At 35.7% G+C, this 15,517-nt stretch overlaps 1 protein-coding gene across 5 annotated transcripts in view; it reads right to left on the bottom strand.

Annotated features, from left to right (window-relative positions):
- Nucleotides 1–15,517, bottom strand: part of LAMA2 (laminin subunit alpha 2) — a 362,981-nt gene that overhangs the window by 254,543 nt on the left and 92,921 nt on the right. For all 5 annotated transcript variants that reach the window (XM_065833304.2, XM_065833299.2, XM_065833305.2 and 2 more), the window contains exon 3: nucleotides 12,657–12,769. In XM_065833304.2, coding sequence (XP_065689376.2) covers nucleotides 12,657–12,769 — 113 coding nt within the window. The remainder of the gene's footprint in view (nucleotides 1–12,656; nucleotides 12,770–15,517) is intronic.

A 15,517-nucleotide genomic window follows, 5' to 3' on the forward strand; every position in this document is an offset into this window, starting at 1 on the left:
AAAGAGAATAGACAGGTTTTATGCAAGAATTTTCAAACAGTCGGCTATTTAAGAACTAACCTCCTCATTTTAGTCTCACAACCAACTCAGACAGAGAAAAAGCCTAATTCAGAAATGAAGTGGCCCTCCAGATTCCTCAACCAACCATCTAACACGTAGATTTTTCTATCACTGTCCTGAGAGACAGTGGCCATGCTTTCAAACACTTGGCTCACAGTTAGAAATTCTGTAATTGAAAATGTTGGCATGGGGGGAAAAATAATAATAATTAAAAAAAAAAAAAGCTTAGCAGGATTCAGCTAATATCTGTTTAGAGAGTTGAACAGCTCCCTGCCATACTGCAGTTTGCCTTCTAATGACAATGTCTCCTGTTCATCTGAGCTGTTTCCAACTGAAGCGCTGCTACCAGATGGGGAATTTGGGCTGAAAGATGCACACACTTGATTCCAACATAGTTTTTTTTCTACAGTGTTGCAAACAGTTCTGGTTACTAGCTAGCAGGGCATCATCTGCCCCACAAAAGTTGTAGCTATGAATGCTATGCAAAATAAGATGTCCACAGCACCTCATGGTAAAAATTGAGAAACATTTTACCATAGCAAACCTTGAACAGCTTTAAGGTGTCTCCAAATCAAGCCAAGTTTCAGTTAGAAATCTTCCATATTTTGTAATTAGACAAAAATTCACCCATGTACAACACTCAGTCCCTTTCAGTTAATATCTGCAAAACATGCATTTAAAAAAAAAAAAAAAAAAATTAAAAATTAAAAATACCTCAACGTAGAACAATCTCAGCTTTCTCCCTCCCCTGTATATAAGTGCTAGAGAGGCTCAGGTTCCTTTAAGAACATCATCTTCTTGAGAAAAACAGGTCCTTTATTAATGCCTCTCAACTTTTGCTCATGTTTTAAATAAAATATGATTACAACTTGTGTCATTTAAAAAAATAAATAAATAAAAGCAAGTCTATTTAAACAGTGCACTTTATAAAATGTCAACCTCTACAGCTTTCAAGTTGTCCAGCTGTTCAATATCTAAGATACATTAAGCCAAATGGAGGGAGCCACTACCTGTAAGTTTCTGGCAACGTCAGCTTTGTTCTTTGTAATTTTCTCTGTTGGTTTTCTCCATTACACACAGTTGTTTGTGAAGGCCTCAAAAAGAATAGCTGCCTTCCCTTGACTGTTTTCACTGCTCATCATTGGCCTAGTGTACACCAGAATTGAGGGCTAAAGATAGTAATTGTTTTTCACAGTGCTTTCAAATAATAGCAGAAAGCAATTTCTTTTCTCTTTATTTCCTAAGGCTAATCACTTCTCTCCATGAAGAGAGTATGGTGAGGAAAGGAAAATTGATGGAAATGCCAATATTCAAACATTTCTTCTTCAAACGTAGACAACAGGAAAGAACAGAGAGGGTGGTTCTTCTATTTTGGTGCTAAAACACCCAGAAGAAAATAACAATCACAGCCATTTTTTAGGGTCCATTTGAAGTTCTACAGTGCATAAACCTTGCAACCTAAGCATCTTAAAACTATTCTAAAACTTCTCACCTGCTTCTCAATTTCTCATTTCAAGTAATTACATTCTACTTCCATGGTGAAAATATTAATTTTGCATAGATGAATCTATTTAGTCAGATACAGGAATAGCATATCAGAATTTGTTTTTCCTATAGTACGCTCACTTTTCTTAGAGAATCGTAGAATGGTTTGGGTTGGAAGGGACCTTTGAAGATGTAGTCCAACTCTCCTGCCTCAGGCAGGGACATCTTGCACTAGAGGCTGACTGTTCAGCATTATAGTTGTGATAATCTTTTCTCAAGTTTCTGGGAACCTCAGCTGACTGCCGTGACTTTTCAAATACGATGAAGAGCAGCTTAGCAACTACATCGGCCAATTCCCACAGGGCCCTGGGATACATCTCATTGAAGTTATACAGATTTCCTTTTTGTACAACAAAGAGCAAGTTCGTGCTGCAGTAATTGTACCACTGTCAAATTAATGATCTTTTTCAATGTTACAGTTTCTGACTTTTCTGCAGAATGCTAAAATTTATCTAAATAAATACTAGTTTTTTAATGAGGCAAAAATCTATCTGTTGCCCATCTTGTAGAGAGGGATACAAATAAAAATCTAAAACTGTTATACTGTTAGCATAGAGCAACATTCAAACCTTTAACATTTCCCTGCTGAAACCTTCACAAGCTTTTACTTTGGGTTCTCTGCAAAAAGACATGTTATTAACCATATATAATGTATGATAAGAGGCATCATCTTAAAGACCTGGGATTTTGATTTGATTTTGATTGTAAGCTGTTTGAGGTTAAGATCACTGATCTGAATATGAAATAGGCATATAGTAATTTATACTCATTCCCTGAACATGACACAATGTTCTCTCCATCTCAGTCTGGAAATATTGTGCAGCACAAACAACTTGAGTAATGAAAACCTGAATAAAGTAATAACTTAAGGCTTCAAATTAAAAAAAAAAAAAAAAGAGAGACTTTCATTCCAAAACATTTTCAGCCTTTTTGTTTGCTTCTTTCTTCACTTTCTTTTCATATATACCGTGCTTCATTTCTTTAGCTATACATGGTAGTGGTTAAAAAGACTTAAAAACATATTCTGGAAGTGTTCCTGTGCTGTCTCATGTCAACTAAACTTTGGAAATTTCAAAAACAGACAATGACAGAATAAAATGTAAAAGAAATGAGATTCTAAATCTGAGTTAAAGATTTTAAAAAAAGTGTATGCCTATTCAGTTTTCATTTTAACTTTTAGTTCTCAATACTTTTAAAAATTATCCTGAGAACTGATTTAGATGTGGATATGTTGCTGTATAGCATAGCAGGGTATATATGGAATATAAAAAGTGAATTATGAGATGAGTAATTCTATGATCCTATCTCACATCCCCTTTTTACAATCAGAATTTCCTTATGAATAATTAGAAGATATAACAAATCAGGACTCACAACCAAGCGAAAGGTTTATCTTCACCATGAAGTTGTATGTTCTGTGTAATAATAGATCAAGTCTCTGTTTTTCCATATTTTGCAGCTGGAGAGATCCACTAAACACCCTTCTCTAAGTTTCTTGAGTCACTTAGTCCACATTAGTCCAAATCAAACAAAAAGAGTTACATTAATGACTGGTTTTACTGGTAAGCAAGTCCCAAAATACTTCCACAGAGTATGTGACCTGCTGCACACGGACTTCATGGAGCACAGAGGAAGAGAGAGAACAATTTTGCCACCAATAGATTTGATGAAATGAATATATACACATATTCATTCTTCATTGTTCAGAACAAAGGACAATCTTAGGCAGCCCCAAGGCCTATTTAAACATTTACTTTATTACCATTAGTACTTCTTCCTAGGACAGTGTGAGATCCACCAACAAATCAAGACCATTGCACACATGAGAAAGAACTCCTAGCAATACAGATTCAATGGTCTTGATCAAACTCTGACCTATTCTGCAGATTATTAAGAGTAACAGCATTTTACGCTGTGCCATATACATATATCTGGATGCTTCTACATCCTGCTAGCTGGCAAAAGGCAATTAAAAACTACCTTAAGCACATCTCATCAAATCATCGTATAAATACAGGTGTAGCACTGCAAAGCACTACATGACATTTAAATGACAAGGTACTTTCTTGATATTAGGAGTTGCTCTTACTTCCCTAGATCTTAATTCACACACAAAACCCTACAAAAAACAAACTAGTCAATTAATAACCTATCTCTTCACACATATCCAGATGTCCTTCTGCTACCACAATTTTCATGTGTACTACAGAATCTTGTTGCCCATCTTGCAGCATAGACCTCACATTTCGACAGAAGCACCATTTCATGACCACCACTGTCAGCTGCAAAACTCATTTTTTCAAGTTAGCTTTTTATTCATCATAAACTATTCAATGACAACATATTTGTTCAGTAAGGACTGCAAAATCTGTTCAAGACTGAAACTCCTATGACCCCATTATTTGTCATGCCACCATTTTCACAGGGTCTGTAACTTTCTTTATAACCAGAATTGCCAATAGTACAAAATGAGAAAACCCGATATTCATGTTAGAACACATCACTCCAGATTCAAAGTTATAATGGAGTATTTAGGACCTAGATCCTGAAACTATTTACCTGAAAGGTGGAAAGGTGAACAGTTCTCTTGGTTAAAGCCAAAATTAGAAAAGAAAAAGTAGTATGTATATTTATTGTAGTCATCCAGGGAAAACGTAAGGCAAGCAACCTCAGAATTTAAAACTATAAATTCTCAAAACTTTTTAAAATCTTTATCAGCATCTATTATGAGCTGAAGCTGAAAGGATTTGCTTACTTAGAAATCTTTCTGACTAATCATGAAGCAATAAAGTTATGGTCTGATTTAGTGGGGAGCATAAAAACACCTGGGCAAAATAAGCCTGTGAAGATTTATTGTTAATACAACTACTCAGCCTAGCTAGCAGCACTTTATATGTTGGGTATTACAACTGGTCATTCAGGATGATAATGGCTTCTTAGCATTTCAGAATACATTGAAGAGTACTCTCTCCATGTATTACTGCACTACTCATGAAAAACTTTCTTTTTTAATGCTGCAGGAAAGTCACCTTGAGTAACTTCATTAACACTTGTTTGTGAGAACCTCTAAAAGCTTAATGCAGCAGACTCAACTGGAGCTACAGCTGGCACAGATGTGCACTCTTGAGCCTTAGCTAAGGAAAAAGGTCATTAATTTTTCTTTAGGCTTTTGTCTGAGTGATATCGATGTGGAAAACTTTATTCTGAGACAAAAACTGAGTGCTGGATGACATCTGTCAACAGTGTGACATTCATTCCGTTCAAGCATATTCTCTCCTTCCCACAAAGAGAAAGCCAGGTGGAAAGCTGCATAACGACGTGTATTTGCTAATAGTGTATAAAGTAGGTAGTTCTTGAAAATATTCACTGTGATGTCAAAATATTTACTAAAGTTCTGCTTGCTTTTACAATTACTAATAGGTGTGTTTCCTAGGTATGTTTGCTAGAAATCCTCACTGGTTTATTTGTGTGGTTTTTGTTTTCTGGTTTTCCTCTTTGTCTTTTTTTTCCAATCATTTCATTGTAAACTAACTTAACATCCAACAGTTTTGCTTTGGTTAAAAATAATACCAGAAGGGCAAAGCATGCTTTGCTTCATCCTATGGATATTCCTCAACTGTGAAACTAAAGAAATTAAGGGAATTACTAAAATGTTCAAATTCAAGTCTATGAAGGTAACAAAAATGAAATTTAAAAAAAGGCACAAAACCACTAAACAGTATTATAACACCCAATTATTATACATGTGTAAAAATTGGTTGAGCACTTTAATAAAACAGAACAGATCTCTTTTATATATATTAGTTCCACAGACTCATTTTCATGGTTTTACTTGCATCTGTTTTGAGCTGTCACTTTAACAGTTCATTACCACTTAGTTATAACTGAGACAGAGAACTGGACTTAGGATTTTTTTTTTTTTGAGAGAGAGATAATTAATGGTTTGACTTCTCAAATGTTTACATTACTTCAAAGCAGAATGATTCATGTGCAAGAAACAGTAAAAACAAATAGGATGACAGCTCTATGTTGCAGGCATGGACTGCAGCTCATAGATCAGTATTTTATACTTGGAAGTTTTACAATCAGTTGAAGCCAACACAGAGCACCAGCTGCTCTGGAGAGAGGCGGAACTGTTTTCCCCACCACCTCCAGAAATATGTTCCTGCCCGCTCCTCCACACTGGCATTAAAACCCCTTACAGCAAGCCAAATTAGAAAATTGATCTGGCAGCAACCTAACCCCCCCAAAACAAGGGAAGGCTCAGTTTTTGGTATCAAGATACTGATCTGGTTCAATACACGACACCACAAGTGCCGATGCCAGAACAGGGGAGACTGGAATGTCTCCCTTCATCCAGTTTGGGAATGGGGATGCAATGGCGGGGAACAGCGATCATGGAACTGCAGCATTACAGCCTCAACAGACTTTGCTTCTGTTCGCATTTCTCCCTTTGGACAAATATTTTTGAAGATGATGGACAAAACAGACTGGCATTTGTTGGTGAAAAGTCTCAGTTTGGATTAATTTTCCTTTCTGTTAAATTACTTTCTGGTTTGAGGATAAAGAGAAGCTTTAAGCTTTACCTTTACAGAAACTGGTTTGAATGTGTCTCAGACAGTTGAAGCACATAATTGTTAGTAAAAGAGAAAAAGAAAATATTAAATGAAAATCTAAGCAAAACATTTGGATATAGATACAACTTTAACATATGAAGACTAACTGGAACTTAATTTTACTAATCTGGTTCTCATATCCCAAGGCTAAACAGTGTCATTAATCTTCTGTTTATTCCTTTAGCCATTCTGATATTTGATATCAGAAGTTATTCAATGGAAAGTTGGCTATAATTTTTTTTCCACTGGAAAATGTATCTGATATTCCAGAGCAGAGAAGACATACAGCAAACATCTGCTAATGATATACTTAGTTCCTATACCACTGTGCAGATAATTTATGAAACCTATTTTAACATGGCTATATTGCTCATCACATTCTGATTCCTTATCCACTGTATGGTGAACTGTTATGAGATAAAATAAAAAACTATAAATCTATATTAAAAGAAGCAGTGTTACTGTGAAATACATTGTTCAATTTACCTTGCATTTCACTGTGTCTGTACGAGTGACTTCAGTCAATCCCTAAAGGATTAGTTTAACTAGATCTAATTGTAGGGTTTAGCTGTAATGAGAAAGACCCACACAACAGGTTTCACTAGTTTTTTGAAACCAGACAACAGAGAGAGGGTTCCAAAATCCAAAAATCACACAACAACTTCTAAATTGCCAAGATTCAAAAACCTATTTCTTTCTTCTTTAAGAAAATAAATTGAACATGGATGCAGACTGAGTAAATTCATGGTCTCGGCCACTTAATTTGCAATATGACACAGTTCCTACACTGTATGTTTTCAGACTAGCTTTCGAAGGGACAGTGAAACACCATCTCACTTACTAGAAACACGAAGAAATGGCTAGGCAGAAAGGGCAGCTTTACTTTTGAGATTACACAGGTATTCCAAGCCAAACATTTCTATAGCAATCTTCTTGTAACCTCCTCAGTCAAACACCAGAAGGAAGAGGGAAGAAGACTAAAAGCGGGCAGAGGAGTGGCGATGGAAATAGGAATTTAATTGCTCATATAATCTTTAATTAAAACCAGCCATTCTTTAAATTAAACATATCAGGAACAAGTATTGTGTCTTAGTCTGGCCACACACCTGGGCAACATCTTCAACAGGGTTCTGCAAGACGGTACTTGTCACGCTTGCCTCAAGTCATCCTTGACTAACAGACATGTGAATTCTGCTGCTGTGTACCAGTGTTGAACTCCCTCTGAAAGAGAGTAGTGATCCCCCAAGGGATCTGGTTAATCTTGTGCATCAAGAAAACTGACAGCTGAAAATAATGTTTCCTTCCAACAGCTATAAACACAGCACTGTCACACTGGCAAAGTTAAGGAGCAAATTAAAAGCAAGGTGCCACAAGCAAGGGGTCTTCACAGGATGTTTATCCTCTTATTATACCTCCCCTGTCCTCCCACTAAGGTCACCAATATTGCACTAAGACATGGGAGACTACCATCATTCTGGTGTAGCATCCGATAGGCTTAACATAAAATCTGGACTCTGTTCAGACACAGAGGTTACATCCACATCAGCTTTTTAGCTCAGATAACAACCATGCTTTTGAGGTGAATCTCCCAGCTGTCCCAATTTAACCTGCTTTGGTTCACACCATTAATATATCATGGATCTCACAAACTGGATTCCCTTCAGATAAGAACTAAGCCAGGAGAACGTGTTTAGACATACCTGATTCATTTTAGGTGCTAATGGACATTCATCCCACGGTCCAGAATAGGGCTTGTCTGAAGTAAATTTCCTGACAAGTGAGCTGGGTCCTCAGCACCAAATAAACACAAGTCCTCTCCTAAGGCCATCCCAAATCTCTCCTACTGTGATACACTCTTTGTTAATGTAGGAAAAATTGAAATATCAAAATTCAGGTTTTTTCCTCAGTTGGTTTCCAAGTTTATTCAAATGTTCAAACTGTAGGTGACATTTCACATTATGTATAGTAGTCCTCAGCACAGCAGCAGATGTATAAATGCATTGTGTATTGTATGCAACTCAAAATTCAAGCTTTAAAATAAAGTCATTAAAATAAATCGAGAATTATAAAGCTCAGTAAAGAAATAATGAATCACAGTCCACACTGCGCGTGTGGTACCTGTAACTCAGCTGTGAAGTATTACTTTCAGAAATGTATTATATGCTATTTCTGATGCTTGTAGCTGTCCTACCTATAATAGCAAAGAGTGAAGATGTACTTTCTATAGGACCCTTCCTCCCTAATGATTTTTTTCTTCAGTTTGGTGCATGTACAGATTCTGTTTCCCTTCATTGGCAGGAGGATTTTTTTTCCTCCCTTTTAAGCTCATACAATAGACTACCACACTGAGTTTTTACAACACCAGTCTGAGTCCTATCCTGTTATTTTCCTGTCCCAGTCTGAATCTCTCTATTCATCTTGTCACAGTTTCCTAGTTCTCTTATGTCTGTCTTTTGCCACAGAGTCACTTCGTTGTACAGTCTTGTGTAGAGAAAGCAAAAGCAATCACTCAGTTTTGTGATTCCTTTCCTCTCCCTAGCATTATTCTTGTTAAGGATACGTGACATACGTTTGTAACCATGCACACGTGCATTTGTGTTCATTTCTGCTCATGGATATTAAAGTGCATCAGATAACAAATCTTTCAAAACCAGATCAGAATCCTCCATTAAAATTAATTTGGACCATACAGAGCTATAAAATAATGAATTTAGCATTAGCAAAATATTGCTGTCTGCTTTTCATAAATGCTTTTCAAATTTTTTCTGATCAAGTCAAGCATTCTTCTCCTACTTCCAGTTATTCATTTCTCTAAGTAGTTTCAGAAATGCCATTTCCTAAAATATAACATGTGCCACTCAAAAAGTAAAGTCCATGAGTCTAAAAACTTGGATTCTAAAATGTACTGAAATACACTTCAGGAGGAGTGAGACTGCAGTGATTTCTACACGGAGTCAGAACACAATTTTTAGGCTCCATCTTCCCTTCCTAGAGAGGAGAGCAGGGGACAGGATGAAAAGACAAGGTGAAAGAGCTGGACACTATCGGGTCTTAAGGAACTTAAACTACAATTGTTTTAAAGATAAATCAGTTATCTACTTTAATCAGTTATTTTTGCTATTGCACATTATCAGGTGCACCTTATGAGATCTTAGGAGGCTCTGAGGAGTGTCAACTACCTTTTTTTTTTGTCAGAAGTATATGTCTGAAAAGGATTGCCTGGACACTGAACTGATCCTTTACAACCTCAGGCAATTAAGATCTACTTATTAAGTCCAAAATTTTCTTTCAGAACATTAACCTTGGGTCCACATAAGTTCCACATATCTATAAGTCACCTAAAATATTCCAGCACCATTTAAAAAAATATAAAGTGTATGGTAAAAAAAAAAAAAAACCAAAACCCACATAAATATGCTCCCGGAACAAGCATCTTCACAATATCAAGAGTATTGTCAAAGTCTTGTTCCCCACAACAGCAGGGAATTTGTTAATAAAAGTGTCCTGATGTGTGCAGAAATCAGGAATAGATGGGCTGACCACCTCCATCTGCCAACTGGTTTTCCTGTGTAATTGCCAATTCTCTTTAAAGATACTGTACTAATCTTCCACATCACTGTGAAATTAAACCAATTGAGGATTTGGGATAGCATGAGTACACGGAATATGTTCTCCCTGAAAGTCTAAGCCTTTCTGTTTTGCCAGTTCCCTTCTCAGCACTTCTTGAAGAGAAGGCTTATTTTCTGTCCTGCTAAACATTGCACTCCCTGGCCCTGAATTACTTCTGTTGAACTTGAACTGCCCACCACCATTAAAGTAAAACCCACAGACCCTACACAAGCAGCAGTAGTAAGAAATGCACAAGAGCACACAGCTTCTTTTCGGAATTTGTGAGTGATTCATAGGCACAACCACCCAGCACACCGATGAACCCACTTGCCAACATCAGATCTGCAGTTCCACCTTCAGCAGCTCAGCCTCTCATTTTAACATCCAGTTAAATTCATGTGAGTAACTCCCTAATAGATCTACATTCATACTTTTACCTCCTAGGCCCTTACTGCATGGAAAGCACTGTAAAACATAATTTCACATGTACAGCTATGAATGGTGTTCTATAATATTCTGGTGAAATAGATAAGATGGTGATTGTAAAAATGGCTAAAAAGTCTAGAAAAGTGAAGGGTTAAGAGCAAATTAGCAAAGATGCTCAGAACCAAATAGTTCCAGATTTCAAGTCATATTTTTATAATAGATGAGGTACAAATTTCAAATGTACTTCAATTAATTAGAAACCTAGTTTCCATTCTGGATAAAAGCTCTTTATAAGTATTATAGTAAATTTCAAGTGTTGGGAGAAAATATTTTAAAAATTGGATTTTTCCCAACCTGACTGATCATATTTTGTCTCCTTCTGAAGTTAAATATATTTTACTTCTTCAATGTATTAGTTATTGCTAACTAATATACACCATTATGGCTACGTTGCAAAAAAATAATAATAATTAAAAAAATGTAACTGTCCCAGAAGGCATCATATAAACAAAGAAATTGTAATTATTTTCCTGATTTTTTTCATTAAATTAGGATTCATAAAAGCATTCTGTATTCTATCATAATTACCAGTAACATAAAAACTAATGCATTTCTGCAATTTTCAATCCATTATTTATAGATTTGTCATTTGTTATTTCTATCTCACAAAAAGAAGTTAAGCATTTTTATACTTAAAGCAAGAATCCATCAACACAAACACAGCAATTACTGAATCTCCTATAAGTCAAAGGTAAATAATAGCATTTCTTTTAAGTGAGATCTCAAAGATATCTGGTGACATTTGTCATTCATAGTGACTACCACACATGACACTAGCTGGAAGAGAAATTTTGTATTTACTGACTACTTTAATAAAGACTACAATGTTGTGTCTAAAAAATACCCAAATAACCAAACAAAAACTCCTAATACTTCTCAAAATCAAAACAACTCTTGTTTCCTACTGAGCAGTCTAAAAGCCATGCATATTGCAACAGACCTTTTACTAAATTTGGAAGAACAAAGCTGTTTTCCTGTTCACGTAAGGTGGTGAGTAAACGGTGTGCATTCCTAACTACGTGGGTTACTCAGGCCATAAAGAGCATACCAGGCAGCATTAGTGACACTGGGTCTTATCCCACCTCTCCTGGCATCCATGGAAACCTCAACAGTGCTCCTATTCCGGCCAATACAGTTGAATGGGCTTGAGAGAAGGTATCAGCTTTAGTACTGCAAAAGGACCACCCAGCTTTCTTTGAACAATAAGCAAATTAACATGGGAAAGAAAAGGCTCATACTTGAGCCTTGTCTCATTTTAAAAAAGCAACAACAAAAAAACCCAAACCCACACAACACACAGTGCAGTATTGTCAGACCGCTGCCAACTGGCACACAAAGAAGCCTTTAAAATACTTTAAAATAACCCATACTTTTTCTTCAATATAGTCACTGACTCTGTAGTTGCTTTTAGTATATTAGAAAACCCAAAACTTTCGGAATTGCACAAATTTGCTCATTTCCTCTGACAATCTAGATACTCACATGGCAGGAAAAAAATACACGTTATAACTCCCTAGTTTAGCAGACCTGACCTAAACAACCACAAAAAGTAAAATCACCAGGGTGACGAAAAACAAGGACGGTAATTTAGTTTTAATACCTGAGAGCTACTCACATGTTAACAGATCATAGCCAACAACAGGCACAATCCCTTGTTGTAAAGGCAAACCAGTTAATAACTCCTAAAATTTTAAAGTCATTTTAAAAAATCCCTGAACTTTTTAATGCTCAGGAGCTTATACTCAAACTTCCACAAGAAGGTTTAGCTCTACTGATTAAAAGAGAAATGCACTAACAAGAGGCTATTTATTTAAGGACCTCGTTAGCCAAATTCCCCCTTTACCCAGGCTGCCTCTCAAAATAATTCATCACATGTGCATGTATCCCTAGCACAGCTGAACTATTTTTAAGGTATTTTAAGTATTTTAAAGATTTTTTGTGTATTTAGGTGTACAGTACTATATTACTGAAACAAGAAAGAACAGTATTCTGAACATATACATTTATTCACATTGATTTTTTTCCCCGAAACAATCTTTTAATTGTCTTTAAAGAGCCAAACCAGAAGTTATTACGAAAAAAATACTGAAAATGTTACATTTAAAATAATTGTACACATGACTTCATAAAAACATTTATGATATAATTATTTTTAATTTGGTACATTATGTTACAATGAATGAGTCGGTCAGAACTGTCCATACAAACAACAGAAAGTTATAGGGGAAGTTGAGTGTGTCTTCACAATATAAAAGCAACATAGAGCAAAGATAAAATAATCCAGATGATCTGTTATGCAAGAAAGACAGACTTTGCAGTCACAGACAAACAGAAGTCTACCTGTTGGAGGTCCAAAGTAATGGTCACATAATGATACTCAATTCCATTCTGGATACTAGGGCTTTGCCACCAAGTGTTCTTGCCATCAATTGCATTTGTTATTGGATGTCGTTCTGTTAGAAGGGCAGAAATACATAAATAAATTTCAAAATTATTAGGCAATTTAACTTATTTTAGATTTAAAAATACAGATTTTAATACAACTACAGAACTAATGAGGCAGTACTACAAAATAAAGAACAAGGAATTTATTTTTCTTTTACTCTTGGGGCACAGTCATGCTTATTATTACTGGAATACTTGTTTAATATTAGTTATTTGGTTTTGGTTAGGATCACAAGAAGGTGATTTCGAACACCTGAATGCACTTGGAGGCTCTCCTGACACTAAAGAAATATAGGCTTCTAGATCAAGTGAACATTTCTTGCAGTCTTCTGAAGTTTGAAGTACTGTAATGTCTTTAAATGTTGCAACAGAAACAACAAATCAGGAACCAGACACATGGTTTGCAAGGAAAGCAGAGATTAAAGTTATACTGGTACTTGCATTTCTAAGACATTTTAAGCACACATGGAAATAATTCAGAAATCATTAAAGAGGAAATGATTCAGAAATCATTACAGAATATAATTTTCAACTAGAAAATTGTCTGACTCACATATCAGCATATAAAGAAGGTTTGCTTGGTTATAATCCACATCAAATTCCACGACAGGTTACTTTTCATGTCTATATTTACTCTGTTGCAGTGTCCCAAATGAATCCCAAATAACAGAGAAAAGAATTTATTTACAGAGTTGAATTCTGCCTAGAATTCGAGATTTTCTAAATTATTGAAGTTTGCTTACACAGTGTTTTAATGTTATTTAGATTGAGGACAAACCACACTCAACATTTCCAGGTTACTTTTTGTGGTCAGTGAGCGTGTCTCTCCTATACAAAATGGAGAATAAGGTAACCTCAATTTTAAAAGGTACAAGGATGTATATTTTAAGTCCCTAATTGCCTACAGTTTGTACATTATGGGAAAAATAACCCAAAAGAAATTCAAATACAGTAGGTTTCTTCCATGCGAGTTCTGTCTGCAAGAACATAAAAAGATAAGAGAAATCCTACCCCTCTCATTAAGGATGCCTTTCTAAACTGATGGGTTTTCTTGATATAAAACTGGAATATGCTTCACTAGTAGCTAGTCCTAGAATTACAAATAATTAATTCATGAACTGATTCATTTACTTGTTATTTTAATTATTACTTAAACCAACCAGCCAGATTGATAGTCTTTGTGGCTCTGGTTTTTTGCTACATCAGCCACCTGTGGAGGACAGGAGTCCTAGCTCATTAAGGAAATCCGGAATGTCTGAACATATTTAAAGATACAATTAAAGTGCTTTGTGGGTGTGAGGGAAGGCATAAATCCTCAAAATTGAAAATGCCAAAAATTTCATTTAAATAACAAATTATTCAGTGGCATTAGTAGGCACCAACATTTGCAAGATAGAATACTGGTGCTGCAAGGGATGCTATTAGCAGCTTTATCTTTATACTGAAGAGAAAAGCAAAACACATCCGTGCTTTACATGTTGTCAGTTCCCCCAGCTCTGATCATTTTCACAAACCTTGGCTTTCAATGAGTGTCAGCAAAAATCACCTATAAAACAAACTCAGAGCTCCTCAGTGACTCTGACTGAAGCTGTCTAATTGGAATATTTGATGTAAGTCTCTTTGGGTGAAATTGATATAAAGGTAAATCATGAGAAGGAGGGTTGAGAGATGAACCAACAATTAACTGTAATCACCATTATGAAAGTTTAATCATAATTTATTTGAAAACACTAATTAATTGCTGGTATGTTTTGCCTATTTAAAAGGTAAGGGAAAATAATACAATATTTGTAAAAAGGACCAGATAGCAAATGCAGTTCAAGGACCAATCTCACTGATGGATGGCAAGGAAGAGAACTTACAGAGAGAGCCCATCAAACTGTGCTTTGTAATTTGGGCTCACATGTGATTAACCAGGGAATTTGTGTTCATTTCCTACTACAGTAATTAAGGGGAGGCACTCCAGACTTGCACATTCCAGGGGGATCATTTAAAGTCTGGTTACATTACATGGTTCTTCTATTAATGAGCCATCTCTGTTTAAATAAGTCACTTCCTTCTGCCAAATGAACATTTAAAAACCTTAAAATGAGATGTGGTTGGCAACAAAAGACCAGACATTATGAAGATGGGCAGATTCAAGTTTTTAAGAGAGTAGGAGTGCGGGGAAACACAGATATAAATCATTCAGATGGGGTTTATATATATAGATTGATACACACATATGTATGTCTGTGTATACATACATACATTAGAGTACACTATCTGATAGCATAGACAGGACACAGGAACAAAGCAATCCAGTTCTGGTTTAGGTTTGTTTTTTGAATTAAACAAACTTGATATAGAAAATAAACTCGTATGATGTGCATGCATCTCTAAACACCCGCCTATAAAGAAGGGAAAGAATCTATTGCACAGTGTTTCTGCTAGTTGGAATGGTTCCAAAAACCCCTGGGATCTTCTCTGAGTGAGACACACTACTGTAATATAACATATTGCTACAAAATCATATGACCTTTCCTTAGAAGGCAGCATTTACTACAATTAAAGAAGATATAGAAACTTGAAAAACTATATTGGGAAAAAAATAGGTTACAACTGTGTTCAGACAAATGAAGTAGTTTGTACTGGGGCAATTACAATTAGCTTCACAAATATAAGGTGGGGAGCAAATGACTGTGTATCTGGGGATTATAATGGACAGCTAACTATATATCTCTCAGTGGTGTCACACCATTAAAAAGGGGAAATAC

This window comes from Patagioenas fasciata, chromosome 3 (assembly GCF_037038585.1).
Source record: "Patagioenas fasciata isolate bPatFas1 chromosome 3, bPatFas1.hap1, whole genome shotgun sequence".
NCBI lineage: Eukaryota > Metazoa > Chordata > Aves > Columbiformes > Columbidae > Patagioenas > Patagioenas fasciata.